General features: G+C 37.6%; 4 protein-coding genes across 5 annotated transcripts; 1 reads left to right on the forward strand and 3 right to left on the reverse strand.

Moving 5' to 3' along the window:
• LOC109712630 (ADP,ATP carrier protein 1, mitochondrial-like) lies at positions 1628 to 5532 on the reverse strand. 2 transcript variants are annotated; one of them, XM_020236307.1, is made up of 4 exons: positions 5376 to 5532; positions 3478 to 3988; positions 2369 to 2740; positions 1628 to 2252 (listed from the first exon to the last, which is right to left on the reverse strand). In XM_020236307.1, exons 2-4 carry the CDS (start codon positions 3964 to 3966, stop codon positions 1953 to 1955), a joined length of 1161 nt encoding a protein of 386 aa, XP_020091896.1. In that variant the 5' UTR covers positions 3967 to 3988; positions 5376 to 5532; the 3' UTR covers positions 1628 to 1952. The 2 variants fall into 2 exon arrangements, with proteins under 2 accessions (XP_020091896.1, XP_020091897.1); XM_020236308.1 differs by having other exon boundaries at positions 3478 to 3983; positions 5376 to 5495.
• LOC109712409 (phytosulfokine receptor 2) lies at positions 6955 to 10879 on the reverse strand. Its single transcript, XM_020235964.1, has one exon. It carries the CDS (start codon positions 10303 to 10305, stop codon positions 7321 to 7323), a length of 2985 nt encoding a protein of 994 aa, XP_020091553.1. The 5' UTR covers positions 10306 to 10879; the 3' UTR covers positions 6955 to 7320.
• LOC109712286 (30S ribosomal protein S5, chloroplastic-like) lies at positions 15610 to 18266 on the forward strand. Its single transcript, XM_020235768.1, has 2 exons — positions 15610 to 16307; positions 17889 to 18266. Exons 1-2 carry the CDS (start codon positions 15625 to 15627, stop codon positions 18136 to 18138), a joined length of 933 nt encoding a protein of 310 aa, XP_020091357.1. The 5' UTR covers positions 15610 to 15624; the 3' UTR covers positions 18139 to 18266.
• Positions 20966 to 21736, reverse strand: LOC109713275 (dof zinc finger protein DOF1.4-like). The gene has a single exon (XM_020237276.1). It carries the CDS (start codon positions 21734 to 21736, stop codon positions 20966 to 20968), a length of 771 nt encoding a protein of 256 aa, XP_020092865.1.

Genomic DNA, 27630 nt, shown 5'->3' on the forward strand with positions numbered 1-27630 from the left:
AGAAAATTATTTGCGAATTTTTGGACCTGCTGAATTATTCGCGAATTATTCCCGAATTATTAAAAATATGAATAAAAAACTTATAATTTTTATTTTTAAATATAAATAATCTTATATTTTATATTATATATTATATATTTTAAATTAACTAACTATGCTCATAACTTCGCAGATTTTGTGATAGTGTTTATTTAGAGAGATTGCCGAAGTCAATGTTTGAGTGGAATCACTTTTAAGAACTCCCTATGTAGACTTACATAGAGTGGGGAGTTTATTTTGCTGCAGTTTTTAGTTCCCAACTACATCCTACTATGATTATAAATACAAATTGTGAAGTGTTTTAATCTTTAGAAGCATCAAAATGCCATGCATGTGCTTTCAAGGTGGATGCATGATCATATGCCTACTTCACCAAACTTATGTACTATTTTTTTTAAAAAAAATTCGAGTTTTTTAAAGCATTTAAGACTCATGAATGGGTGGATTTTCCTTTCCCCTTTCATTTTTTAATGCTCCAATTGAAAGAAGACCTTTTTGAGCCTTATCAATATCATTTAAATTTTAATATTTTTGGCAATTATCACTAATTTCGGGTTATCAGTGTTATTTAGATATGAAAGCAGTAAATAGTTAAATAGAAGTGCATGTGTGTGAGAAAAAAATTTAGAATGCATCAGTTATATTACTGATGTGGCATCTCTAACCAATCAGACTTTTTTTTTTTTGGGTTCACTAATTCCGTCATGATTATTAAAAAAATATTTTTACTGTACTTTGTACTCAAAAGATAAAATATGATTGGCTGGAAATAGATGATGTGATATAACTGTTATAATGTAGATTTTCTCATGTGTGAGGGAGAGAGAGAGAGTGAGAGAGAGATACACAAGAGAGAGTGAGAGAGATTTTTTCCTAATGAGAAAAGTTAGAGATATCTTTTCTCTGGTGACATCTTTTCCCCGGTAAAAAGAAATTAAGATATGCACATGCTAGACAAAAAAGGATGGTTGAGACGGAGGGGCGCATACTTGTGTGGTAGAGAGAGAAATCTTTTCTCTGGTGAAAAATTTGAGATGCGGAGAGGGCACGGACCTCCTGCCACATTTGTTTTGCAGGTCAGAGAAAATTAAATTTTATTCTATTTTTTACTTTTATTTTCTGTTTCATTTAGAAAGAAGGGACCAAAACAGAAACAAAATTTTGATAAAATTTTACCAAATTGGGACAGATCAAAAAAAAAAAAAAAATCTTCTATCTTCTGCTCTTTTTTCGGAAGGATGGAAAATTATTGATCGCAGATCGGAGAGATCTACCAATCCGGATCCATTTGCATCCAAGATGAGATAGAGGTGGGAACTTCAAAGAAAAGAGGAGGGAAATGTGTAAACTAACTACAGAAACTACAAAACTGCAGTTACTTTATATATATATAAAAAAAAAAAAAAAAAAAAAAAACNCCCAGAGTATTTAACTTAATTCACAACTCCCGTGCATGAAAAATCCCTATTGTACTACTCCATGAAACAATGAGAGCACAGGCTATTTTATTCAGCTAAGGGAAATAAAACAACAAGCACAATTTAGATTTGAAAACAACTGCCGTCCAAAAAGCAAACGACAATCACAATTTAAATGATGCGGCTCGAGACTAAACAATTGACATAAGAAAGACAAAATTCGGCTTCCCCTTAGAAAGGAAGCAAAATGTCTAAAAGGTATTTCAAAGTAAATTTAAATAACCCAGTGCTTTAGACAAAGTTTATAATCCCCCTCCTCCGAGAAGGATGAAAACGCAACTAAATCATACTCAATAGTAATAAACCTCCGCAAGCGCGCTACAGCAACAAAAAAGGCGTTCATTGTCGTCAATTATTCAAAAGCATGAACTTAAAAAAGCAAATGCAAGCATCTAAATCCATGTTCTTCATCGTCATCATCTGTGTTAATTACCCTTAGCCGCCGCCGCCAGATCCATACTTCTTGCCGAAAACGATCACCTGGAGCTTATCGTACCCGGCGAGAACACCAGCACCCGCGACTGCACGGAGAATGTTGGCGCCAGCGCCCTTGAAGAGGGATTTCGCGCCCTCGTTCTTGATGATCTGTTGGAAGGCATCCAGCGAGCTGCGGTATTTGACCGCCTCACCGGATGTCATCATCATCCTCCTACGAACAGTGTCGATGGGATAGGAGGCAAGGCCGGCGCCGATGGTGATGCCCCATCCGAGAAGGAAACTCGCGAAGAAATTGTCCTGTGCAAAACAGTTGTTTACTTAAATGCTAATTGTTAAATTGTTAAAAAGGATAGGTTGGGCTTCATGTCCGAAGAAAACAATGGAAGGACCAGACTTATGCTTGGTTAACTGACCTGCAAGGGACCAACCAGAACCACGGGCTTGAGAGAATCGTACATCCCGAAGTAAAGCCCTCGGTAAACAATAATACCAACACACGAGATGTTGAATCCACGGTAAAGACCGGCAAGGCCATCGGACTTGAGGGTCTTCTTATAGACATCGATGAGGCCGTTGAACTGTCTCTCGCCGCCCTTCTTGGCGGCCTTGGCATCATTGGCCAAACGGGTACGGGCGTAGTCCAAAGAGTACACAAAGAGGAGAGACGAAGCACCAGCTGCACCTCCAGATGCCAAGTTACCGGCAAACCATTTCCAGTAACCGTCTCTATCCTTCTTGAAGTTGAAAAGGCTCTTGAAGTAGTCTTTAAAAGCGAAGTTCAGGGCCTGAATGAAACATAACCAAAATGTTAATACTTGAATTCTAGAAGAGTTGCATATAGCCAAATATGGATTCGTTACAAGTTTTGATCCTGAAGTTTGAGCTCGAGTTCAGTTACATCAACAATATTTCAGCTTTTACAATCTCTCACAGTTTGTTCCACATACCAGTTAAGCCCATTGTTAGTCTACCATCAAAAGAGATTAATGCCTCATCAGAATAACCATAAACTTTTGCTGTCAGGTCCAACCTAAAGAAGTTGCCATGACGGCAAACTCTAACAATCATGCTAATAATGGCATCTTTCTCGGGCGACAGATCAACAGAGAGTTTGATCAGTGCATGGGATGCAGATCAACAGAAGACTTTAGTTGGTAGATAGGATGAAGATCAACAAGATAAGAGGACATAATTATAATCAGGCCAAACTCTAAAGATTTCAATTACATAGGTTTTTCAACTTCAACAAACGAGACCCCAAAAGTTTGCTCCACTTGACAATTAAGTTCTTTTGTTAGTCTACCGTCTAAAATTGCTATCTTAGCATCAGCAATTAATCATGCTAATACAGTATCCTTTTTCAAATGATAGGTTAATAGAAGGAATTAATTGTGACAGAGACGAACTCCAGGAATCTAAATGCTAACATGAAGCTCTGAGGTGTGATTTCAATAATGGTCAAATTTTAAGGACTAATTCATAATTAACCAAAACAAAGGAAACAAAGGAAAGATATTAGGACCTGAGTGGGGAAGTAGCGAATGACGTTTGCAGTGTTTCCTCTCCACAATGCAAGAATGCCTTCATCCTTCATGGTTCGGGCAAAGCAGTCCCCAATTCCCTTGTAGGGCTCAGAGAGCCTACCGCTCTTAATCATCTCATCCTGGTTCTGAATTAGGAGCTTCACACGCTCAATGGGAGCTGCAGCTGTTTTGGAGACGGCGGCAGAGACACCTCCCATGAGAAAGTCGATCAGAAACCCATAGGGGCCCTTCTCTGAAGGAGCATTAGCAAAGACAGGTGAAAGCGTGGAGATAGATGAGAGCCCAATAGGCCCATTAATGCCATGGTATGACCTCAGCACAGGGCCCTGCAGGCTCCCATTCAAGTAAGTGGCTCTGTGGATGCCAGGATTTGTGCGGGCTACTGAACAGGGAGAGAGTTTAGTGAACAAGGTTGATTGGCCGTGAATCTTCTGTACGACGGAAGGAGGGCGCAGTTCTTCCGCCATTTTAGCAAGTCACCAAGCTGACCTGCTTCATAACAATAGTAAGGACATCTATATGCAAAAGTACAACGAAGACAACAAAAAAGCAGCATATAAATTCACTAATAGTGTGTTTGCAATAACATTTCTGAAGAAGAGAAAGAGCTAAGAAGCCACTTCGTTGGTAAAAGTAGAATGAACTTACACAAGCTTATTCTTATTAACAGAAAAGGCCAACAGAACATCTTCAAGTGTTTTAGCATATAGTTAGTTCTATGTGGCACATACACTCCACATCCTTGCCATATAATGCAACACAGAGAATAACAGCTATTCGAGCAGGGTTTGGGGGTTCAACCAAAGCAATTCATAGATTATAGATCTATTACAATACTTCTTCATTTTCTAAACATTCTCAATTCTTTTTTCTGAAGGTCTAGAAAATGAAAGTTCACTCTTATGGATTTCACGGAGATCATAGAATCAGATATTGAATAGCAGATACTCTATATTGTTACATTCAGATCCTCAAAGATATCATATTTTAGAAAGGTTGTTGATCTGATCAAATCTGTCACACGTGTGCATTCAGTACTCAGGAATTTGGTAGCCCTTTCATTTTCCTATTAAGGGTCAAGCAAAGGTACTCAATTCATAATTTCAGATTGAAGATGACATCAAATCTTTCCTACAAATACATATGTAACTATTACTTATCCATTTAAGGGGGATTCTTGGGAAATGGTTAGTTTAAATACACCTCTATAATGTTCCAGAAACTACTAAGTTCCTTGCGAATCTCCACCTTCACTGGACAAGCTATCAAAAGCTAACATAGACTAAAAAAAATAAAATATTTGCTAGGTTGACCAATTTTAAAATCATAAGAAAAAATATTCCATCCCAACACCTAAAAAGGACAATAATTGTTAAACGAATAAGATCTGACCCTATCTAAGCATAATTTTCAAACCAGCAAACAAAAAAGCCACTGATAAGGGCTTATTCAACATGTGAAAGAGAACATATGAACAATAACCACGAAGTAAGAGTAAGGCGCCGATCAAAGAATCTACAACAATTAGCACAGAAAACAACAAATTACATGCACAAAGCCTAATTCACAACAAACCATCCGCTAAAATCGACTTCAATCTAACGAAATCGTGCCAAAACAACCGAAAAAAAAGCAGATCTGAACAGCAGAATCCCCCAAAACCATCATTTAAACAGATCTGAAACGTCCACACAGATCTATGAACAGCATAACTCCCGATCGATCACGAAACGCAGATCGGGTATCAAAGAACACGAAGAGATCTATAGATCGAACCCTGGGAGCTGAAGCAAGGATCGATTTGACGCGAATCGATCAAGATCTACACAGCAAAGAGGCGACGGATCGAAGGGGAAAGAGATCGAAGAGAGGTTACCTCGTGGGGGAGGCCGAGGAGGTGAGGGACGAGAGCCGCCACCCTCCGAACTAATCTCTCTCTCTCTCTCTCTCCGTGTCGGCCAATTGCGAATGGAGATGAGATATTTATAGTCGGGGAGAGAGAGGAGAGAGAGAGAGTGGAGTGGACAAACCCTACTTGGGGTTCCATTTCTCCGGAACGGGTTGAATTGTCGACTTTGCCCTCGCCATATTTTACTTTTCTTTTTTTTATTTTTTTTTATTTTATGGATTGGAGGAGAAATAATTGGATAATGTTTCTCACACAGATAGACACTGAGACACATCAGGCTCCTTGTTTTGGGTGTAACGGAATGTTTGAACTGTAACACTTTCGTTATTTAAAATGCGCAAAATTTATTAAATTATTCCGAACTTCATTTCTTGAAATTTTTAATTTGTTTGTGGTAGCAAGCTAAAGTCACGAGTTCTAGGAGAGTAAATTCTCACCTCAGAATTATCAAAATACGACATATAAATTTTTTTACAAACTTTGGTTGTGCATCTAAAGTTGAAATGATCTTATGTGTAGCACATTATTGTGCCCTTCAATAAGGTAGTATACTTTCACTTTCTTTTTCTTTTTTTTTTAAGTTGAGAGATTTTAGGAGTATGGCGTAGATGAATGGGTGCACCGGGAGCAGCCAATATTTTTATGTAGGGCTGTTCTAACGATTTTGTAGAAAATAGTTGGGCTAAAATGGACCGGGCCTAAAAATTTATTTTTTTTTACTTCGCTAGAGACGGCCCACTCCTGACCCATTTCCATTTTTCAAGAAAACAAGCGTTTCCAAAAGGCATGACAACAATAACAAAAAATGGCTTCTCGATAACGCACTGAAACAACATATATGTTGGTTTTATGAACTAGGTGGTTGGTACCCGAGACCCAAGTTCGAATCCTAGTTGATTCACATTTTCAGCTAAGTTTATTTCTAAATGAAATAAATGAAGCAGGTAGCGTGCTACCTATCTCTCAAAAAAAACATTTGGTGCTATTAGATTTCGACCTTTGGACGAAGAGATGTGTAGTTAGAATGATAGTAATCCTCTACGATTGAGTGGGTGATTGATTAAATAGTATGATTTAACAGGTGAAATGATTAAAATGATAGATCTAACGACAGAACACTCGATAGCACCAAACGTTTGATACTATCGGTAATATAGTAGCCGAACTCTAGGTTTTATATATATAGTTGTTGTGAATATAAAATTATAAGGGGAACTCAGAACCCTCAATGAAAAGTTTTTCTGAAACTAAAGGCTATGTACCCAGTTGAGGAGGCATAGGAAGCATCAATAAAAAGCACCTGTACAATCAGACACCAGTGCAAGATAAGAAAAACATGTTGCAAATTGTTAGGATGAAAAGTTTGGAACTTCTGCTTCTGCTTCTGCTTCTGCTGCAGCGAGAAGTTATTAAAGCTTTACATTCCAATGGAATAGCTGTTAGCACCTAATCAAATATAAACAATTCACAGTAATAGAAGTTTCAAGGAATAAGATCCCAGTAAAAATACAAGAAACCAAAGTATACACTAAATTTGAGAATGGTGGAAAGAAAGCAAGGAAATTACGAGCACCAGTTGGACGAAAATAGACCAAGTTATCTTTTACACGAAGAATAAAACCTGATTAGAACTTCCATGACCCAATTTTACGTAGAAATAGTAGTACATGCAGTTAAGTAATACAAACTCGAACTTGCCCCCAAAATTTTTATCAAAATTAGCCAGTATTAGTAAACCTAGACAGAAAAAAAATGTTTCTGACATAAAACTGGCGAATTGATAAAGCTAAAAAGGGTTAACATATATTTCTAACCCATATACGAAGACGAACAATTATCTATAATACATGTATGTTCTAAAATCAAACTCTAACTGTCTCTTGCCCATATATCATGGAAACAAAATCATCAATTAACAAGATTGCGCATCAGATCCAACCCCATCTAGCCACAAAACAACTTGGTCGATCGAAGGCCTGTGTCGTGGGTCTGAGCTAATGCATTTACAAGCAGTCTCGAGCACCATCAGAAGCTGCTTCTCATGCACCTTACTCCATATTACGCTATCAAATATCTGCTCTTCTTTCTTCTCCGCCTTCATACGAATCACCCACGAGACTAAGTCCCTGCACCCTTTCGCCTTGCACACATCGACCGGCCTCCTACCTGTCAGAAGTTCCAATAGAACTACACCAAAGCTGAATACATCTCCTCTAGGGGTGGCAATTAAACTCTGGCTATACTCTGGAGGAATATAACCTAGAGTACCAACTAAGTCGGTAGTAACATGAGTATCATATGGACGGATAAGCCTCGAAAGCCCAAAATCGGCCAAGTGTGCTTCAAACTTCTCATCCAAGAGAATGTTGCTCGACTTCACATCACGGTGTATAATATTGGGCTCGCAGATTTTATGCAAGTAAGCCAAACCCCTCGCTGAACCCTGTGCAATTCTGAGCCTCATTTCCCACTTCAGTAAAGACCCGCCATCGGCTCTTTCGTGTAGCCAATAGTCTAGGCTTCCATTTTCCATGTAAGAGTAGATTAATAGCCTATCATTTCCATATTTGCAATAGCCTTTGAGGGAAACAAGGTTCTTATGCTGAGCCCTGGAGAGTGCTTCTACTTCAGCATGGAACTCCCTTTCCATTTGCCCGCAATCACCCGAAAGCCTTTTAATTGCGGCTTTTGATCCGTCAGGGAGATATGCTTTGTACACTAAGCCAAATCCCCCGCACCCAATTATATTTGCTTGATCAAAATTGTTGGTTGACTTCAACAGATCGCCGATGGTTAGATCTTTCGTGTCCGAATTTGGAAAGAAAAATACCAATTTTGAACTCGAGTCCGATGATCTGTGTGGCCCGCCTTCTAAATCCTCTTCAGCCATTGGATCGACAATATCCTTTCTCGACATGTTAAGCAAGACAACAGCTAGAAGTAAAGCAGCTCCCACACCGATACTTATAGTTATTCCAAGAATGCTGCTCCTCCCTATCCTATTGCCCATATTGGTAGAAATTTCGGGCTTAAATCCAACCACTGATTGCGATCCATTACAAGGCATAGATGACCTGCAAAGTCCCGGGTTACCCTCAAAGCTCGAGTTAGAGAAAGTGAAGAACTGGTCCCCACTTGGTATTTCACCCTCTAAATTGTTATGTGCTACACTGAACTTCGATAAGAAGGTAAGTTTACTTAGAGATTTGGGAATTGATCCATTCAGTTGATTCCACGAGAGATCCAACACCTCCAAATTCTCCATTTCCGATAGGGTTTCGGGAATGCTTCCTGATAAGTTATTCTTGCTCAAATCTAACACATGGAGTGCCTTTAAATGCCCAAACTCCGGCCATATTGTACCGTTGAACCGATTATCATTCAAATAGAGAGATGGGGGAAAGCTCGAGAGTTGGTTGTATTGAAGGCCACAAGTAGTTTTATTTCGCTTCACGTACAACGGCATTCCAATGGAGTTCGAAGATGGGTACGTCTGAGCAAAAACAAGACTCTTTAAGTGGGTCAAACTCTTTGGAATTTCCCCGCTCAAAGAATTGTTCGATATGTCTAAATAAGTCAAGTACTCGAGCTGGTCAATCCACGGAGGAATTGAACCGCTCAATCGGTTCCACGACAAATCCAGCACTTGCAACTTCTCACACTTCGACAACCAAAGAGGGATTTGGCCTTTAAGATCACAATTTCCTAACGCCAATACCTCTAAATTCGCGAACCCATCAGAAAGCTCCGGAATTTCTTCGCCGTGGAAATTCTTTGTTAGAATAAGTGTATTCAGCTTCGTGCACCCCTGAAGCACATTTAACGCCCCCGACATGTTGTGGAAGCTATTGTTCGACAGCGAAAGGAGCGAGAGCGAAACTAGTGTTTTGTACTCCTCCGGAATTTCTCCGGACAGGCTGTTTTTAGCAACACTAAAAGTTTGCAATTCTTGGCAATTCGAAAGGTTAATAGGGAGGGGGCCAACAAAGTGGTTACTCGCAAGGTCGAGAGTTCTGAGGAACGGCATATTGGAAAAATCGAGATCTATCGAGCCCGTCAATGAATTGTTCCGAAGATCGAGCACTTTGAGCATCGAGCAATGGGACAAAGAAGGTGGGAGCTCCCCAGTGAAGGAATTCGAATGCGCGACGAATTGCTCGAGCATCGACAGGTTTCGAAACGCGTCGGGGATCGAACCGCCGAACGAGTTAAGCGACAAATCCAATACTCGGAGATTGGACAGCGAGCTCAAATTCACGCTGATATCACCGACGAAATTGTTCGCGGAGAGCGAGAGCTTCTGCAACGAGATCAAATCGAAGAGGGGTTCGGGGAGTTCACCTGAGAAGGAGTTGGAGCTGAGATGGAGCTCTCTGAGAGTGCCGCTGCAATTGGTTGCGCCGCGATGGGGTCGGAGGCAGGAGGGGAGGGGGCCGGAGAGGGAGTTGTTGCTGGCGTTGAAGTGGGAGAGATGGGGCAAGGAGGAGAGGTCGAAGAGGGAGCCATTGAAGGAGTTGGAGGAGAGGTTGAGGGAGGTTAGGGTTTGGATGCGGGAGAGGGGGGCGAGGGGGCCGGTTAGGGCATTGAAGCTGAGGTCGAGGACGCGGAGGTGGGGGAGGGGGAGGAGGGGGAGGGGCCCGGTGAGGTTAAGCCCGGAGAGGAGGAGGGCGGTGACGGTAAGGTTACCGCCGCCGCGGCCACCCGGTGAGCATACCACCCCGGGCCACTCGCAGCAGCGCGCGGGGTCTGACCACGCGGGGGGCGCGGCGGTGAGGTTACCGGCGAAGGAGCGGAGCGCGTCGAAGTCCCTGGGGTCGCATGGCGTGGGTAGCACCAGGGAGGGGTTATGAAAAAAAACTAAGTAAAAGAAGAAGATGATGAAGCTTAAAGAGGCCATTAATGGTGTGGGGGGGAGTGGGGAGGATTCTGAAGAAGAAGACCCGGAAGAGTGAATGGAATGTATAGAGGAATGGTGATCTTAGTTAGTGTAGTTATGCATGTGGGTGGTAGTGGTGGTGGTCAAAAGGGGAGACCCATATTTCTAAGAGGACACATGAATCAAAGGAGAGAGAGAGAGAGAGAGAGAGAGAGCACCATGGAAAAGAGGAGAGGGGGGGGAGCTTAAGAGAGAAGAAAGGGTTCCCTGTGGACCAAACAAAGACCCAGAATCTAAACAATTGCCTTCTTTTTCATCTTCTTTGTTTACCTGGGTCTTCTCCAACTTCTTCACATGCTTTGCTTAATGGGGATCTCTCTCTCTCTCTCTCTCTTTCTCATCTAACTTGGATTTGTTGGACTAAAATAAAGATGGAGAGAGAGAGAGAGAGAGAGAGAGAGAGAGGGTGTTGGGGGAGTAGGGGTGGGTAAGATGCTTTTCCCGAAGCCAATAAATGGGAGCTTTGAAGAAGTAGAAGCTTCAAAAGCTAAAAAGAAGGAAAAAAATGGAATCAGTATTAAGCAGGAGAGGGAGGAGAGAGAGTAAGGGGGAGCAGAGACTAGGGAGGAGCCTGATATATCTTTTGAGCATTGCTACTTTTACACACTATTAAAAACAGTGTATATTTTACACTTTCTCACTTAAAAATTAATGTTTATTTTATTTTTTTTTTAAATATAAAATATTTTTGAAATTTTCTAAATTTTAGGGTGAAAGAGTATAAGTTGTACATTTTTGGACGAGTGTACACGTAATTAATAGTTAATAACTAATAAAAATAGTAAATTTAATGAATAAATGAGGATTTCTTAAATCAAATAAATTATAAATAAGAAAGTGTTAACTAAAAAATAAAGTTTTTCAAAATCACCTATAATTTAGAGGGTTTCAGTATATGTTTTACCACATCTTTGTAGTATTAAATTTTGACCGAAAGAAAATTGAGAAAACGGTCCTCAAGATAAAATTATTTTATTTATTGTTCATACAAATTCAAAATTTGTGTCACTCACACAAGGAGCGAGGGTATTAAATAATTTACGAAGACAGGTTTAACATGTAAATAATACAAATCTAAAAATTACATAAACTAGCGAATACGGCGGTTTTAAACTATAAATCATGCAGTCCAGCACGACTCTAAAATTTACGTTATTTACGCGATGACAGGTTTAATATGTAAATAATACAAATCTAAAAGTGAGGGTAGAAAATAATTTACGAAGACAAGTTTAATATGTAAATAATACGAATCGAAAAGTTACATAAACTAGCGAACACGACAGTTTTACGCTACAAACCATGCAGTCCAGCACGATTCTAAAATTTACGTTCATTTACGCGATGAATTACGAACAGAGTGATCTGATCGTAGTCCCCACCAAATTTTTGTTCCTACTTCCTTGGTTTGATTATATAGTGGTTTGGTTAATGGCCCCCGTAGTAGTAGATCTTAGTGTGGAGTGGGCTCCCGGCATTCAATGTGGAGTGGATGCATGCTGGTGCAGCAGCAGAGCCAGAGACCACAACCACCACCACCACCACCACTAATCCACCTGCATGTTTGGATCTTGCGTTTGCTTCGCTTGCTCACAGGACTCATGCTCTTGGCTTTTATTATTATCATCTCTCTCTCTCTCTCTCTCTCTTGGGGTTCTCACTTTTGTGTACTCTACTACATTCAATGGGTGTAATTAATGACGAGTGAAGTGGTAGGGAGTAGGGGGGATTTGACATATACAGGGGATCGATTCCCTGCTCACTTTGGTTGTAAGCAACGGGTTTCAATGAACCGGCGGTCCGGTTCATTGGACCGGTTTACACAAGCCTGTTTTAGGAGTTAACATGGTATGACGTTACTGTGTGTCCTTAGCATAAGTGGCAAAGCATTCGATGATTGTTATCTGATATTTTAAATTTGAATCTTAATTAATTCACATTTTTAGTTAAATTTATTTTTTTAAAAAACTAAATAAAGTGGTAGCTTATTATTTTTTTCTTAAAAAAATATTATATAACGATTAAATGAAAAATTACAAGTAGCCTCTGTGTAGGGCGACATCTAGAATTTAATTTTTAAAAAGACCAAATAAAAATTAATTATTATAATAATTAATTATTTAAAACTAATATTCTATTCATTAGCAGTTAGATATATTTTTTTAAAAAAATAATTAATATAAAATAATATCAGGAAGGAAAGCTATTGTCTCTGTCAACCCCGCTCCCTCCTTCCCTGCTTCTATAGTATAATATGAAATTTACTTGAGGTATTTTTTATATTTTATTAGTACAATATTATGGTATACTCTATAAATTTACAAAAAGTTAAAAAGTATATATAGCAAGAGTGTTTCTAAAATTTACTATATATTTGTAGTATTATGCAAAACTGTTACGTACCAAACAAAAATTACAATGAAATATATTATTATTTAATTATAAATATTAATAATAGCAAATTTTAATCATCCACGTAATAGAAGTTCTTTCAAAAATCTTTCCGAAATAGAGGGACAATTTAGATTTGTGGATTGTATATATATGTTTAACAACTGTGTTAAAAATTGTCAAAATATTTCAAATTTAGAATCGTGTAATAGTGCAGTACATAAACGGTCGCAGGATTCAGCAGGACCGAACCGGGCCGGACCAAGCAATAGGGGACTGAACCGGACCGGTGAAACGCAGCGGCCCCGTTCGCACCTAACTCCGCGGGTCAACCACTTTGCGTGCTCTTCGAATCATTGCATGTGATCTCCACTTTCCCCTCTCTCTCTCTCTCCTCTTTCAAATTTATTGGGTAAATAAATTAAACATGCATGGAGACCCCCCTCAACTATATGAAATTTAGAACAAGCACCCTCAACTCTTTTTTCTTTTTTTTCGGTTAATTTCATACAGGTCTTTGTAAATATAGTAAATGACAAATATATACTTACTATAAAAGTCATAATGTTTTCAAATATGTCACTGCTGTTAGAACCGTTAGAAAAATTTAGTTAATCATAGATTAAATACTTAACATTGGTTGGTTTTTGACTTTTTTATCCGTTTTATATTATATTATTATATCTTTTAGAATAATATATTTGTGATGGCAAAATTGAAAACATAAATGGTTTTTAACGATTCTCTAACGATAACAAATCAGAGGAATATATTTTAAAATATTAGAACTTTTGCTGAAATAACATATGAAGTTGAACTTTATAGGGATATATTTGTCATTCACTTATTGAAATTAATCTTTTTTTCGAAGTTTAGTTATTTTAATAAAAGAAAAATTAAAGATTTTATCATATTCATTTTAATTTACCTTTTAATAAATAAAATTAGACTAATCAATAGTTAATTATTATTAGAGTTGGTAAAGTTATAAAAAAAACTAACTTAACTAAGTGTAAGAATATATGCAAAAAAGTAAAGTTTCACGGATCATGATTACAAAAAGGTAAAAGTGTACAAAAACTTATTTTAATTATTATCTATTAGAATTTGACTATCCAATTTTCAAAAATTTTGATTTTACTGTTTGACCATTTAATTTATTTGATTTGAACTAATAAATAACTCTTTAACTTTAAAAATTAAATACTATAATTTATTTTTACAAATTTAATTGGTATATTTTGTATAATTTAGGTAGTTATAAATTTATTGAATAAGCAACTAATTAGCTTATATTTTATATTTAAAGAGCTATCAAACTATTTAAATTAAATAAATTGAAATGTCAGATACTAAAAATCAAATGTTTGAAAAATTAGATGATCGAATCAAAATATTTTATAATTCAGATAAATTTTATATTATTTTACTTAATAAAAAAAATAATGCTTAGGAGCCTATTTTAAAACGGTATAGCAGAGATGTCTCCGCTTACATTTTTGCGTATTTATTAACACAAGAGGACTACATATACGTGGGACCCACTATGAATGCTTATATATATATATTTGTGAATCTCTCCCACACTCTTGGTCAACAACAAGTGAGGAAATGGTCGAGTACTTTTGCTTTTATGGGTTTTGGTACAAGGAAACTCAAATAAAGGGAAACTTATGGTCGTTGCCCACTTTTAATGGAGTCTAAGGAACATTGAGTGTTGTTTTTATGGCTGGGCCTATTTATGGTGCTTCAACTGTTTGTTGAGAATCTCTCGAAACAAAATTATGTTGATGTAAATAGAGTCATTTTTACTATAAACGGATTAGATTCGGCTAAATTCAGTGATTAAAAACTAACCAGATATAATGAATCTCTCTCAAACCTCATCCTTTGTTGAAGAGAACGACTGATGCCTCATTCTCTATCAAGCTTTTGATCCAAATTTATTTTTATTGTGAAAAATTTGAATTTAAGATCGTAGAAGGAGAATTCAACACTTTCTTTTTAGATGATAGGTGGAGGATAGCCATCTTTTTAGGCATATCAAATGTCAGGTACGCGTTGTAACTGCAGTACCTGCAAGTGGGTCCTAGCGTCCATTACAAAAGATTTACTAGTAGAGTGACAGAATATTTAGTTAATAGAAGAGTTACTTTAACACCAATTTAATTTGTCACACTTTGAGTTTCAACGTCACTAGACTCGTCAACAGATCAGCTGCATACACATGATACTTTGTGGATACGAAGTAATAGAAGCACCTGTAACCAGTATAAGAAATATTATTAGAAAGTAATAGAGCTATAAAAAGAAAAAAAAATAGTCTCATGTATATACATGTAATGTTGATGTTATACTTTTGGAATATTATGTACATTTTGAATTACATGTATGTATATGAGACTATTTATTTCCTTTTTGTAGTTCTATTCCTTTATAGTAGTTATTCTTATACTGGTTATAGGTGATTTTATTGTTTCGTATACACAGGATATTCTGTGTATGCGACAGATTTGTTGACGAGCCCGGTGGAGCTAGAACTCGGGACGTGATAGATTAAATAAACAGTACCTATGTGTTGAGTATCCAGCATCTATATATGTATATAATTTTATATAATTTTATATAATTTTGTGACTGTGAGTTGCAGAAGTGGTTAGCCCATTAGCAGCCCAGTTTATTTTGGACCATTTTACATTGAATCTTGACCCACTTAGAGCCCAATTAGAGGCCAATTGGGCCACACGGCTCAACAAACACTTGTTCAAAAAATTACATAACACACGAACGATGGTGACGAGATGAAGGAAGAGATAAGCCACCTCTTCTTTTTTCCCCTTCCTCTATTCATCACTGTATCCAAGGGAGCGGAGCTCCACCGCCGCATCCATGGCGATCGCCGCCGCCGCCTCCGCCGCGCTCTCCTCTCTCTCGCTCCGCTCCTCCCTCCCCTCCTTCCTCCTCTCCTCCAACCCTAAACCCTCCTCGCTCTTCCTCCTCCACCACCCCCATCGGCCCCCACCACCTCCTCTTCTCTGCTCCAAGCTCACCCCCTCCGCCGCAGACGCCGCCTCCGACGCTGCTGTTGCTGACGCCGGAGACGACGACGACGACGACGACGCCGCCTTCGACCCGCCGTCCCCGCCAGAGGGCTACGTGCCCCCGACCCCCTTCGACGAGCTCCCCCCGGAGACGGAGGAGGAGATCGCCGCGGCCTACGAGGAGATCTACGGCCCCGCGTTCAGCGGCGTGAGCGTGCTCGGGAACGACGTGTTCGCCATGGACGCGAAGCTCAAGAAGGCCGGGGGGCTCCTGGGGCGGCGGAAGAGGGAGAAGCCCAACGACGGGTTCGAGGAGAGGGTGGTGCAGGTGCGGAGGGTGACGAAGGTGGTGAAGGGGGGGAAGAAGCTCTCCTTCAGGGCCATCGTCGTCGTCGGCGACAAGAAGGGCCACGTCGGCGTCGGCGTCGGGAAGGCCAAGGAGGTCGTCGACGCCATCGCAAAATCGGCGGCGAATGCGCGGCGGAACATCGTCACCGTGCCCATGACCAAGTACTCCACCTTCCCCCACAGGTGAGGATGGAGCTCCATGAGCCAAAACCCCAATTTTAGCCCCATTACATGTTTTGATGTTATCTTTATGGTTGAATTGATAGAAATTTACTTGTGTTGTTGAGTTTTTAGATCATGCAGTGGCTAATTTCTGCATTAATTTTGTGTTAGTTTCATGAATTAGATCCATTAATTTCAGCTATTCTGCTCAATTTGCTCCTCAAAATTTGGTGTGTTTAGCTAAAAATGTATGGACATAGCCTCAACTATAAGCCATTTCACATAAACCCTCAACTATTATTCTTCTGATTGGCACCTCCTCTGTTTTCAATTGAATTGGTGATTCATTAAAATTAATAGTTTCGACAGCTATCAACTGTTAATAGTTAATAATATCTGCAGTACCAAGAACAGTTAAGTTTAATGAAAATGCTGTTATATAGTTTATAAAGCTCTCAATTTGATTGTTTAAGATAACATAAATTAAAGAGTCAAAAGTTAAAGGGGTATCAATCAAAGAATAAAGAGAAAAAAGGTGAGGGCTCTATTTCCGAGTGTCATATATTTGAGGGATTTCGTGTTCATTTTTTCCCTAAAGTTTATGATCACTGTTTAGAATTGCTAATGTAGATAATTCATGGAGTTGACCATCGAGTAGTCATGTAGGCTGTATTGTTTTCCTTACAGTTTGTCATGTTGGTGTCACATGAATGTATTGTGGTTGATATATTAGGAGCGCTTATTCCAGTTATCGCGAGCAGCATGTAGCTCTGGGCAGCAAGTCTCAATTTCTGCTCTAGATAGGGTAATTTTCATAAAGAGATATAAATGAAGAACTTTGGTTAGCAAGTATTTCACAGCATAACATTTAACACTACTGGAACTTTTGAAACTCAACCCACAAAGGACCACCATGTTGTGTACTCCAATTGCTGTCTTTCTTTTTCCCCACCAACAAGCTTCTTCCTGTTCAAAGAGTTTTCGCTTGGTAGTCACACTGAAAGGTTTAAAAGCTTGATGTTCAAGGTTTATTTACTTCATCTACGCCTATTGCTTGAGAATAATGGTCGTGCTCATGATTTCATTGTTACCCCAAAGATTGATCTAGTAGGAAATGGGTCTCAGAATATATGTTAATACCCCCATTCATGTGCTTGATCAGTATGAAAGACACGTAAAATATTAATAGGTGAGGTAGGAGATGGAAATTTAACCCATTATATAATACAAAATTTTAATTTGTTAAATGTTGAAGGTGAAAATTGAACCCATGATCTCACAGAATGAAGGAGTTTTGAATTGACTCTAATATCATATTACCCAAAAGATCGATCTAGTAGGAAACAAGTCCAAAAATATATATTAACATTTTTGACCGTCCACAAGAATAGTTTTTTAGTGCTACGCACTTTGTAAGATGAGTTTGAGAAGTTCTTTATCGATGCTTCCCAGAACTTCTCGCTTTTGTTCATATAGAATGGCTCGTAGAGCTATAGAAATTTAGGGACTTGTCTGCATACAAGTTGATATTTGTCGTTACTGTATGTTCACTTCACCTGCTCAAAAGCTTGACTCTGTCCATTTTGCTCACTTGTAAATTAGAGCTGATGGAGACTACGGAGCAGCAAAGGTAATGCTGAGGCCTGCTTCGCCCGGTACAGGTGTTATCGCGGGTGGATCTGTGAGAATCGTACTGGAACTGGCCGGTGTCGACAATGCTTTGGGAAAGCAATTGGGTAGCAAAAACGCGCTCAACAACGCGAGAGCGACCGTGGTCGCTACCCAGAAGATGAGGCAGTTCCGCGAAGTCGCTCTCGAACGGGGAATTCCCATGGAGGAATTATGGAAGTGACTAAACCTGTTGCAAAACCCGATTCTTTTGATTATGTTTCGATTACTCCTTTTTCGCTTGTATTTACCGAAGAAATATTGTAACCTGTTTCCTTTTCTTATATGTTTGTTTTGTTGTGGAATTGATTATGATGTGTGTGTGGAGAGTAAACGTCTCAGGATTTTGTAATTATGTTTCTCATTAAGTTCTTGATCTGAGGATTTTCGCAACATTAGTAGATTGTTTGCAAATGATTTGCAGAGAATGGTCCTTCTAAACTTGAAAACTTTATGAAAACTATTTTGAATCTACTAAGTGTTCAAATTTGTCCTTGAAACTGGAACAAAAAGGAAGGGAACGTTAAATCTAAAACGAGATGTGCGGCGGTAAATAAATCAGCTTTTGGAAATGGTATCATGGCATTTCTCTGTCGTATTCAATTCCATGGAATTTGGTGAAAACAACTGGAAAAAAAAAAAAAAACTGTAACCATGGTCAAAAGAGGTCATGAAAAGTGGATTTCAAGCTCAAAAGGGCACACTGATGACATGTATTCCATATGGATTTGAACGTGGATTATGAATGGATTTAACAATATTAATTACAATATTTATCCGAGCTCTTAATTTGGACCATTATTATGTAGACACCATATATATTTTGTGTGTATATAATGGGTGACAGTGGTCTGTAGTTAGGATGATAGTAATTTTTAGTTAAAAAGATAGTATGATTTAACAGATGGAAATGATCAAAGTAGGGCTTAAAAATTATGAGTATAAAGAGATTTACATTCATAAAGATTATAGTACCTAAACTCTCTCTCTCTCTATATATATATTTATATCTAATGCATTATAATTATAAGACTATGTCATTGCCGAGGATTAATCAAATCATGTCTTCGTGGATGATCTTACTCGTGACTCATTTTTGAAACTTTTTTAATTTGAAATAAATGTCTGATTAATTAATTAAAGTACATATCAAAAGGTGCCTTGCCCCTCTAGTCCCTGAACCTATCTATACAAGAAAAGTATTATTTAAGAAGTAGATCAATAAGGAACAAATTGTTCTCCTATTTATTCTGTGGATCCTAGATAGAGTACTTTACAAAGAATAAGGAACAAAAGAAAAAAAAAAAACTCCTAGCTAGCTTATTGTTGTCCACAACTCCCAAATTAAGCTGTTTTATATTCATTTTTTCTCGTAGATTTAGCTACAAAATGAGACAAAAGGATTAGAAGAAACAGAAATAAAGAAAAAAAAAAAAAGGAATCTGAAAATAGTGTATGAAACAGCTGCCATTCTCAGAGCCCAAACAATGAATTGCATCAAAAGTAGTGCCGAAGTTAAAATCTTAAAAGGATAGAATCACTGAATCAGCACATAAGAGCCATGCACGCACGCGCAGTAGTTATACATGAGTCTCTCTATTTTGGTCATTTTCCTATAAATATTTGTGATCTTTTAAGCTCAAACCTATATCTGAAGCAATATTTGAATACATGAATATTTTATTTAAAATATTTTTTTATTTACTCTAAAAAATATGTAGTATTTGATTGATAATAAGTATGATTAAATATTTAGAATGAAGTTTATATAGTCTTCAATTTTTTTTTTTAGAATATAATAAATCAAAACACACGTAAAATCTTCTATCTTACTAACTCATAGATGCAAGTATATCTTAAGAAGCAAAAAATCAAACTCCTAGCCAAAGACGAAGCCAAAAATTTACCGTTGAAGGAGCCAAAAGTTTATATAAATTAGAAATTTGAAGTGATAAATTAGGGGCTAATAAGAGATTTATCTTCTTTTCTTTTGCCACTTACTTTTATAAAGTTAAATTGAATCAATTGATGACCAGTTATACAAAATTTATATATTTAATAATTTTTTTTATAGTTATTTAATTTAACCATATTCTTAATTTAACGAGTTAGAAAAATTCAACTAAAAATTAGAAGATTAAGAGGTATCAATCCAAAGAAATAAGCATACTTTTTTATTTGATAAAAAGTAATCAAAATTATTAAATTGGATAAACTCTTTATTTAATGAGAAAAACTTCTCAGTTGAAAAAAAATCAAATGTCAAACTAATGTCCATCTAAGAAATTAAAGTTAAATTGCAATTTTAGAATGGCCTATAGGCCAGTGAGGCAGTTTCCACACATATTATTAACCTATCTTAAAAGTATAAATATAAACTTAGAACTAATTTACAATAATTGAAAGGTTGATATTTTAAAAACCAACATGCTTTTGGTGTAATATTTTGTATGGGAACCACTTAGTAACATCTAAGCACATATCACTATTTAAATTTAAACTAATTATTTTGATCTCTAGCTTTGAGTTTCTTCATCCAAGGGGACTAAGAAACACAGTGCATAATTATTAATTACATTATGTCTAAAATAACAATTTAATTACTATTCAGCAACTATTCCAACAAAAAAAAAACAACAACATACACAAAAGCATATTATGGAACTATATATATACTTATATGTTTGTTTTTTTTCCTCTTTTTTACTTCTTACTGCAATTTCTACGATTGCTGCTCTAATTAATCCACTTTCTCCTTCACCTTTTCACCCATCCACTCATCAAACCAAACCTAACATATTCTCTCTCTCTCTCTCTAACCAACTAATTAATTAATTCTCATATATTTATATTCATCTATTACCACTTTATATATATCTTTCTACGTTCTCATGTCACTAAAGAAACAAAAGACAACAACAAACAAAAAGAAAAGCAAAAGAAAGGAAAAAGAAAACGACGCATATAGCATGGTGGAACGGTTGCCCAATTGATGACTATTTATGACCACCCTATGGAATTGTCGACGACGTCGACGTCGTCGGAGGCGGTGGCAGCAGCGGAGCTGCTTCTGCAGAAGCAGCTGAAGAAACGCCGGGCAAAAAGAAGCTATTCCAGAAGCCAGACCCATCACCACCAGTAGTAGTAGCTATAGTCGGTGCAGCAGCAGCAGCAGTAGTAGTAAAAACACGCGGAGTTCCGGGTTGGACGAATAGGTTCGTCGCGATCGTCGCCTGGAGAAACGGCGTCAGAGGACGATCGCCGAGGACGTTGAGTACCGCTCCATGCGGCGGCACGTGCGGAAAATTCATGTTGTTGTTACTATAGGGTTGGAAACCCCTCAATCCCCCGAAAAATTCTCCCGGATTGATCGCCGCAGGACGCAACGCCAACCCCTCGATGCCGCCGTGGAAGATTGGCGTTGGTGGTGGCGGCGCCATCGCGGCGGCGGCGGCGGCAGCGGCGTCAGCGATGATGTTGAGCTTGGGAAGTTTGCTGGAATTGGGCGTCGGGAAATTCGGATCGGCGGTTCTACTTTTGGCGGCGCGCTTCTTGCCGCCACCGCCGCCGCCGGGGGGGACGTTGCGGAGGGCCCCGCCGTGGGTCCAGTAGCGCTCGCAGGCGCGGCAGTAGTGCCGCGGCTGCGAAGTGTTGTAGTTGTTGTAGTAGCAGAATTTCGTGTTCGTCGAACCGCACCGCGGGCACTGCAGGGGCGGCGGATGCGGCGCCTGTCGCTGCTGCTGCTGCTGCTGCTGCTTCGGCTTTCGCGCCTCCGCCGCCATCAATATAATTATAATAAATTCACCACCACCACCACCACCACCACCACCACACACTCTTTTGTATAACTCAATAAAAGTGATTACTAGCTAGTGCAATCCAAGAAGAGAGAAAAGGTGTACATATATATATATATATATATGTATATATGGCTTTGTGGTGAAATGAGAAGGGTGGTGTGGTGAGTTACATGTATATAATAGAGTGGGTGGGGGTTTATTAAGGTACTAGGAATATTTACTTCAACGTGGCTCGCTGTATCCACTGGAAAATCTCGAAAACAACGGGCGCAGAGAGAGAGAGAGAGAGAGAGAGAGAGAGAGAGAGAGAGAGAGGAAGAAATAAAGAGAGAGAGAGATTGGAGAAGTGGGTTAATTAAGTAGAATCCGGTTGGAGATATCCAAAGATATACTGGGACTGTAGAGAATTAGTGGAGTGAATATATGGAAATATATATGGTTCAGGGTGCAAATGTTACTAATCTAGAGATAGAGAGAGAGAGAGAGAGAGAGAGAGAGGGAAATAGATGAACCCACCTCATCAGTGTAGAGTTGCACCTTCTCTCATCATCTTCTTCTTCCTGGCCTTGGTTTTCTTTTGTGAAAGTGAGAAAGAGTTGAGAGAGGAAGAAGAAGAAGAAGAAGAAGAGGATAGAGAGAGAAATAGAGAGAGAGAGAGATGCAAAGAAAAGGTGACAAGGTAGCAGTTGTAGAATGGTTGGGAGGAGAGAAAAAGAGGAATGGGTTCAACAACAAATGGGCTGTGGGGAATGGGCCCAATTAACCCAATACGTTAGAGAGAGAGAGACAGAAAAATAGAGAGAGATAGAGCGGGTGCGGCGTTGACACGCCTCCCGTAGCACTACGTTGGGAGCTGTGAAGAGCTTAATTCGTTCCTGGGTGGGTTTAGTTTAATTATTTTAATTAGTTCTCCGAGTAGTGTAGAGATAGAGAGAAATTAAAACCTTTGGTTTTCTCTCTCTAAATCCCTTTCCTCTCTATCTCTATCTCTTCATTATTTAGTAGCAGTAATTAGTCATCTTCACTACAAAAAAATATAGGACATTTTTTAGACCACCAAGCCACTTTATAATATAACAAATATTGATACTTTAAAATATATCATCACATAAATATTAGAATATATTTCATAGATACTTATTATAAGTGTCGATATATACGCGGTGACTTTTTATTTGTCATATTTTAATTGATATTTTTAAATATAATACAAAACTATATTGGAGCGCTTTTGAGCATCGTTACATATTTTAAAAAATGTTCTTACTATCAAAACCACCATAAACATTACTTAAGTTCTTTTTTAATTAAGCTAATGCGTCATACACTGAGGGTGTGCATCTTATATTGTGCATAATAAACATGTCGATCGAGTGGAAGCTTAAAGGGATTTCCATATAGCTAGGGAGTCCAATTAATTATACTTGCTCTACAATTTTACCGCACTTTTAAATAGAACTGTAAAAACTACTAATAGCTCTTTAATTGTTAATTTCTCTAACAGCTTTTTTGTTGCAGCAGTGCTCTAAATAGTTTTGATTCCGAATGGTTTTTCTAAATATAAAAAACTTGATTCCATTCATGATTTGTACTAATGAACTTGATCATCGTATCAACCTGTATCTGTACCCGTAACCGTGGGATCGATACCGATGGATTAACTAATTCTCGACCCATATATATATATATATATATATATATAGAGAGAGAGAGAGAGAGAGAGAGAGAGAGAGAGAGCTAGGCTCCTATACTTTTGAAAGTACGAAAATCTCCGTACTTGTAAGTTGTTTTCGATGATGGGACATCCAATTTGGCGATCGGTTTCGTTAAACTTGATCTACGCTATTGGAACTATTTAGAAACCAAATTTCATAATTTTTTGACTTCATTTGTCTAATGAACGAGTAGCCTCAAAATGAATGGTTGAAAATAAAAATCTCATAAAAAATAATGATAAAGGACTCAAATTTTAAATCGGAAGTATTGATCTTGCTACTGATGTTAAGTAGAATTTTCTATTAAATTTTTATGTAATTTGGAAACTTTTACACCGTTGAACATAAAAACGTGCCACATCGGCCGTTAAAATAGTTATTTTTGAGACCTTTTGATCGCTTGGTAAATGATGTCAAAAAATTATAAAATTTGGTTTCTAGATAGTTACAATAGAGTAGATTATACTTAACGGAGCCGATCGTCGAATTGGATGTCCTATCATCGAAAACAATTTACAAGCATGGAGGTCTCCGTATTTTCNAGCGTTGCGAAGTTGATAAAACACGCGGGTCTCGCTCTCTCTCTCTCTCTCTCTCTCTCTCTCTCTCTCTCTCTCTCTCTCTCTCTATATATATATATATATATATATAGGGTCCGGTTACTGTACTATTATGAGTACGATCGCCTTCGTACTCATAAGTTGTTTTCGATGATAGAGCTTCCGAATCGACGATCCACACCGTTCAACGTTATTTACAGCATTTAAAACTTCTAGAAATCAAATTTTATAATTTTTCGACATCATTTACCTTACGATCAAAAGATCACAAATTTGACAATTTTTAACGGCCGGTATGGAATACTTGCTAGTTTAACGGTGTAAAAAAATCGGAGTTTGTTGAATTTTTGATAGAAAATTCTATTCACTATATAGATAAAGATCAATAACTCCGGTCTTGAATTGAAGGATCCGATCATCCTTTTTAGGACGTCATTCGATTTTGACCGTTTATTTTATGCCAACTTGATGGACTTTATTATGATTTCAAAAATTTACGAAATTTATTTTCTAAAAGTTGCAAATACTCTAGATCATATTTAACGGAGTGGATCGTCGATTCGGAAGCTCCATTATTGAAAACAACTTCTGAGTACGAGGGCTCCAATACTCATAATAGTATAGTAGCCATGGCCTATATATATATATCTATAGAGTCCGGCTATGGTACGTGTAAAAGCATCAAAAGCTTGGTGCTTGTGAGTTTTTTACCATTAGATCTATACATTTGATCATTTTCATCCGTTAGATTATACTATTCAACCAACCACCCGCTCAACCCTAGAGGGCCCACATCATCCTAACCGCATATCTCTTAATCTAAGGGCCAAAAACTTACAAGCACTAATGATTTGATACTTTTAAAAGCATAAGAGCTCAATTTTATATATATACACACACACACACAATGCTATCAATAGTACCAAGCACCTTGTGCAACCAAATTTTTGATGTTAGATCTACCTTTTGACCATTTTCACCCTTTGGGTCATACTATTCCATCAACCACCCACAAACCCTGGAGATCACTATCATCCTAACAGCTCATTCCTTCATTTAAAGGCCGAAAACCTAATAGCACTAATGACTTTGTGCTATTAATAGTATTCTAGCTTAGTATGTGTATATATATAGCTCGGCTCGGGTACTTTTAATAGCACCAATGTCACACCCTAATAATCCCACATCGGATATGAATGGGGATATGATTGGGTATATAAGAGACTTAGACACTAGTAATAATAACTATGCTTAAGCATTTTGGGCCGGTGGTTGGGCCCAATGAGTTATTGTTGCTAGTGGACTGGGTTGTTACATTTGGTATCAGAGCCAGTTCACCAGCCAGAAATGTGTGGCGAGTCTCAGCTGAGCCAGAGTCTGAAAGACAGGGTGATAGGCTATGCCGGAGTCTGAATGACAAGGTGATCGGCTATGCCAGGGTCTGGATGACAAGGCTAGCGAGACGAGTCTCACATCGCCTGGTGATCTTGGGCTGTGTGTGTGATTGGACTAACGAGGACGTCAGAGCCTTAATGGGGGGAGTCTGTCACACCCCAATAATCCCACATCGGATATGAATGGGGATGTGATTGGGTATATAAGAGACTTAGACACTAGTAATANTTGGCAGATATGGCTGCAGATCCATTTCACGCACTTTTCTACATAGTTTTTATGCTCTCAGCATGTGCGCTTTTTTCAAAGACTTGGATAGAAGTTTCTGGATCATCAGCAAGAGATGTGGCCAAGCAGCTTAAGGTACACACGCATACATAATTCCATATCTCTTCATTATTCTTGGTTACATTACAGCTTTAAGTTTTCAAGGCCATTGGTGAACATATGAGGTTATGTTCATATCTTTTGGAAACTTTATAATATAAATTGCATTTTTTGTTTCGATTTTAAGTAGCATATTTAGCTGTGTTTTGAACAACATACTTTTGGATCATCTCCAGATCTTAGAAACAACAGTTTGATTAAATTGATTGACGAGCTTGAACAGCTTTTTCATTAAAGCCCCTTCCATTGCCTTCTGCTACATCTAGAAACAGAAGCTTTATATTTGGCCACCTGCTTTCGAAGCCAAAAGCTCCTCTCGACTTCTTATGAAAGGAGTTGCAAAACTTTTGGCCATATGCCTGATTTTTGCTTCTCGAGTGAGGGGGCTATCGTAGAAACCTGGCTGAATAAACACTTTATATATATATATATATATATATATATATATATATATATATATATATGCTTTAGTTAGCATAAATTCAATTAATCTATTTCTCTTTCGTTACGTGCTTAGTCAATGTAGGTGGTGGCATGAATTTATCTAATCTGCGAAATTTCCATGCACGTGTTTGACAGCCGGAGAGAAATTAACTTCGCTTAACAATACGAGGTGGCGAGCCACAATAAAATATGTCCGCATAGGAGTTTCTATAGGACCACCTTTATAGCTTCAAATTAACACATTAATTACACAACGTTTATTGGGGTACGCACATATATTACTCGGATGATGCTAATGCTAATGCTATATATTGATAGATATAATAATTCGAAGGGATAATTTCATACGTACTTTTTCTCTAACTCTTAATTACATAATTTTTTTTTAGAAAAATATTAATATCAAAAATATTTTTTTTAAAAAAAATTAGAGAAACTATAATAAATATCTATTTGATAACAATCCATCTAAAAATTGAATATATATATATATATTTTTATTTTTTCATTGTCTATTGTCTACACCTTTTTAATTAACTTAAAGATCTTTTGCTTGAAACTTATAAATACAGTTGGATGCATACTAATGAGAAACTAATTAATTAGAACAAAGTACTGAATTACATAAATAGCAATTCACAAAAAAGCATAATACATCTTTTGTTTTAATTAAATGCTAATTAAGATAAATATAAGACCTATGTGATACTGAATTAAAAAAAACTTAAGTAGACAAAAAAGACATTACAATCTAAATCATAAACAAAAATCGAGTCATTTTTGAACAAAAAAAAAAATTATTAGGCCCACATAATGCCACACACTTACTTACTATTAGGTACAATTAGGGGCAAATTAATCCAAAACATCTACTCAATGTGATGGGGATCATTTTTTATACAATTCATAAATTTCCAGTGACAAAAATAAAATTGACAATTGAAATTGCCACAAATTTTAATGGAACAAATCAAATTTATTTGATTTTATTACTATTTTTTGAGTATATTAATTGATCATATACTCAAAATCCAATTTGCTCCTTTGAAATTTTTATGTGTTAATATCAATGACTAATTAATCAAGTGATTGTTACTCCAATCATGGTCTACGATGTCAGTGGTTCGATCCCTGCATACACTTTACCAAATGGGGCTCGTGCCCACAACTTCTTAGGTAAAAAAGGAGCATGTTATGGGAGATTTTTTTTCAGGTCTATGAACAAACTCAAAATGAAAAATGAAGCAAGAAAAAGATCTTTCATTTCATTTACTTCTTATAGTCCTCCAAAAAAAAAAAGGAAAAAAAAAACTCTCTCTCATTTCCTTTTCTACATGAACTTTGGGCCAGTTAATTGTAAGTTACCATGGAAAGT

Source organism: Ananas comosus, linkage group 7 (genome assembly GCF_001540865.1).
Source record: "Ananas comosus cultivar F153 linkage group 7, ASM154086v1, whole genome shotgun sequence".
NCBI classification, from domain to species: domain Eukaryota; kingdom Viridiplantae; phylum Streptophyta; class Magnoliopsida; order Poales; family Bromeliaceae; genus Ananas; species Ananas comosus.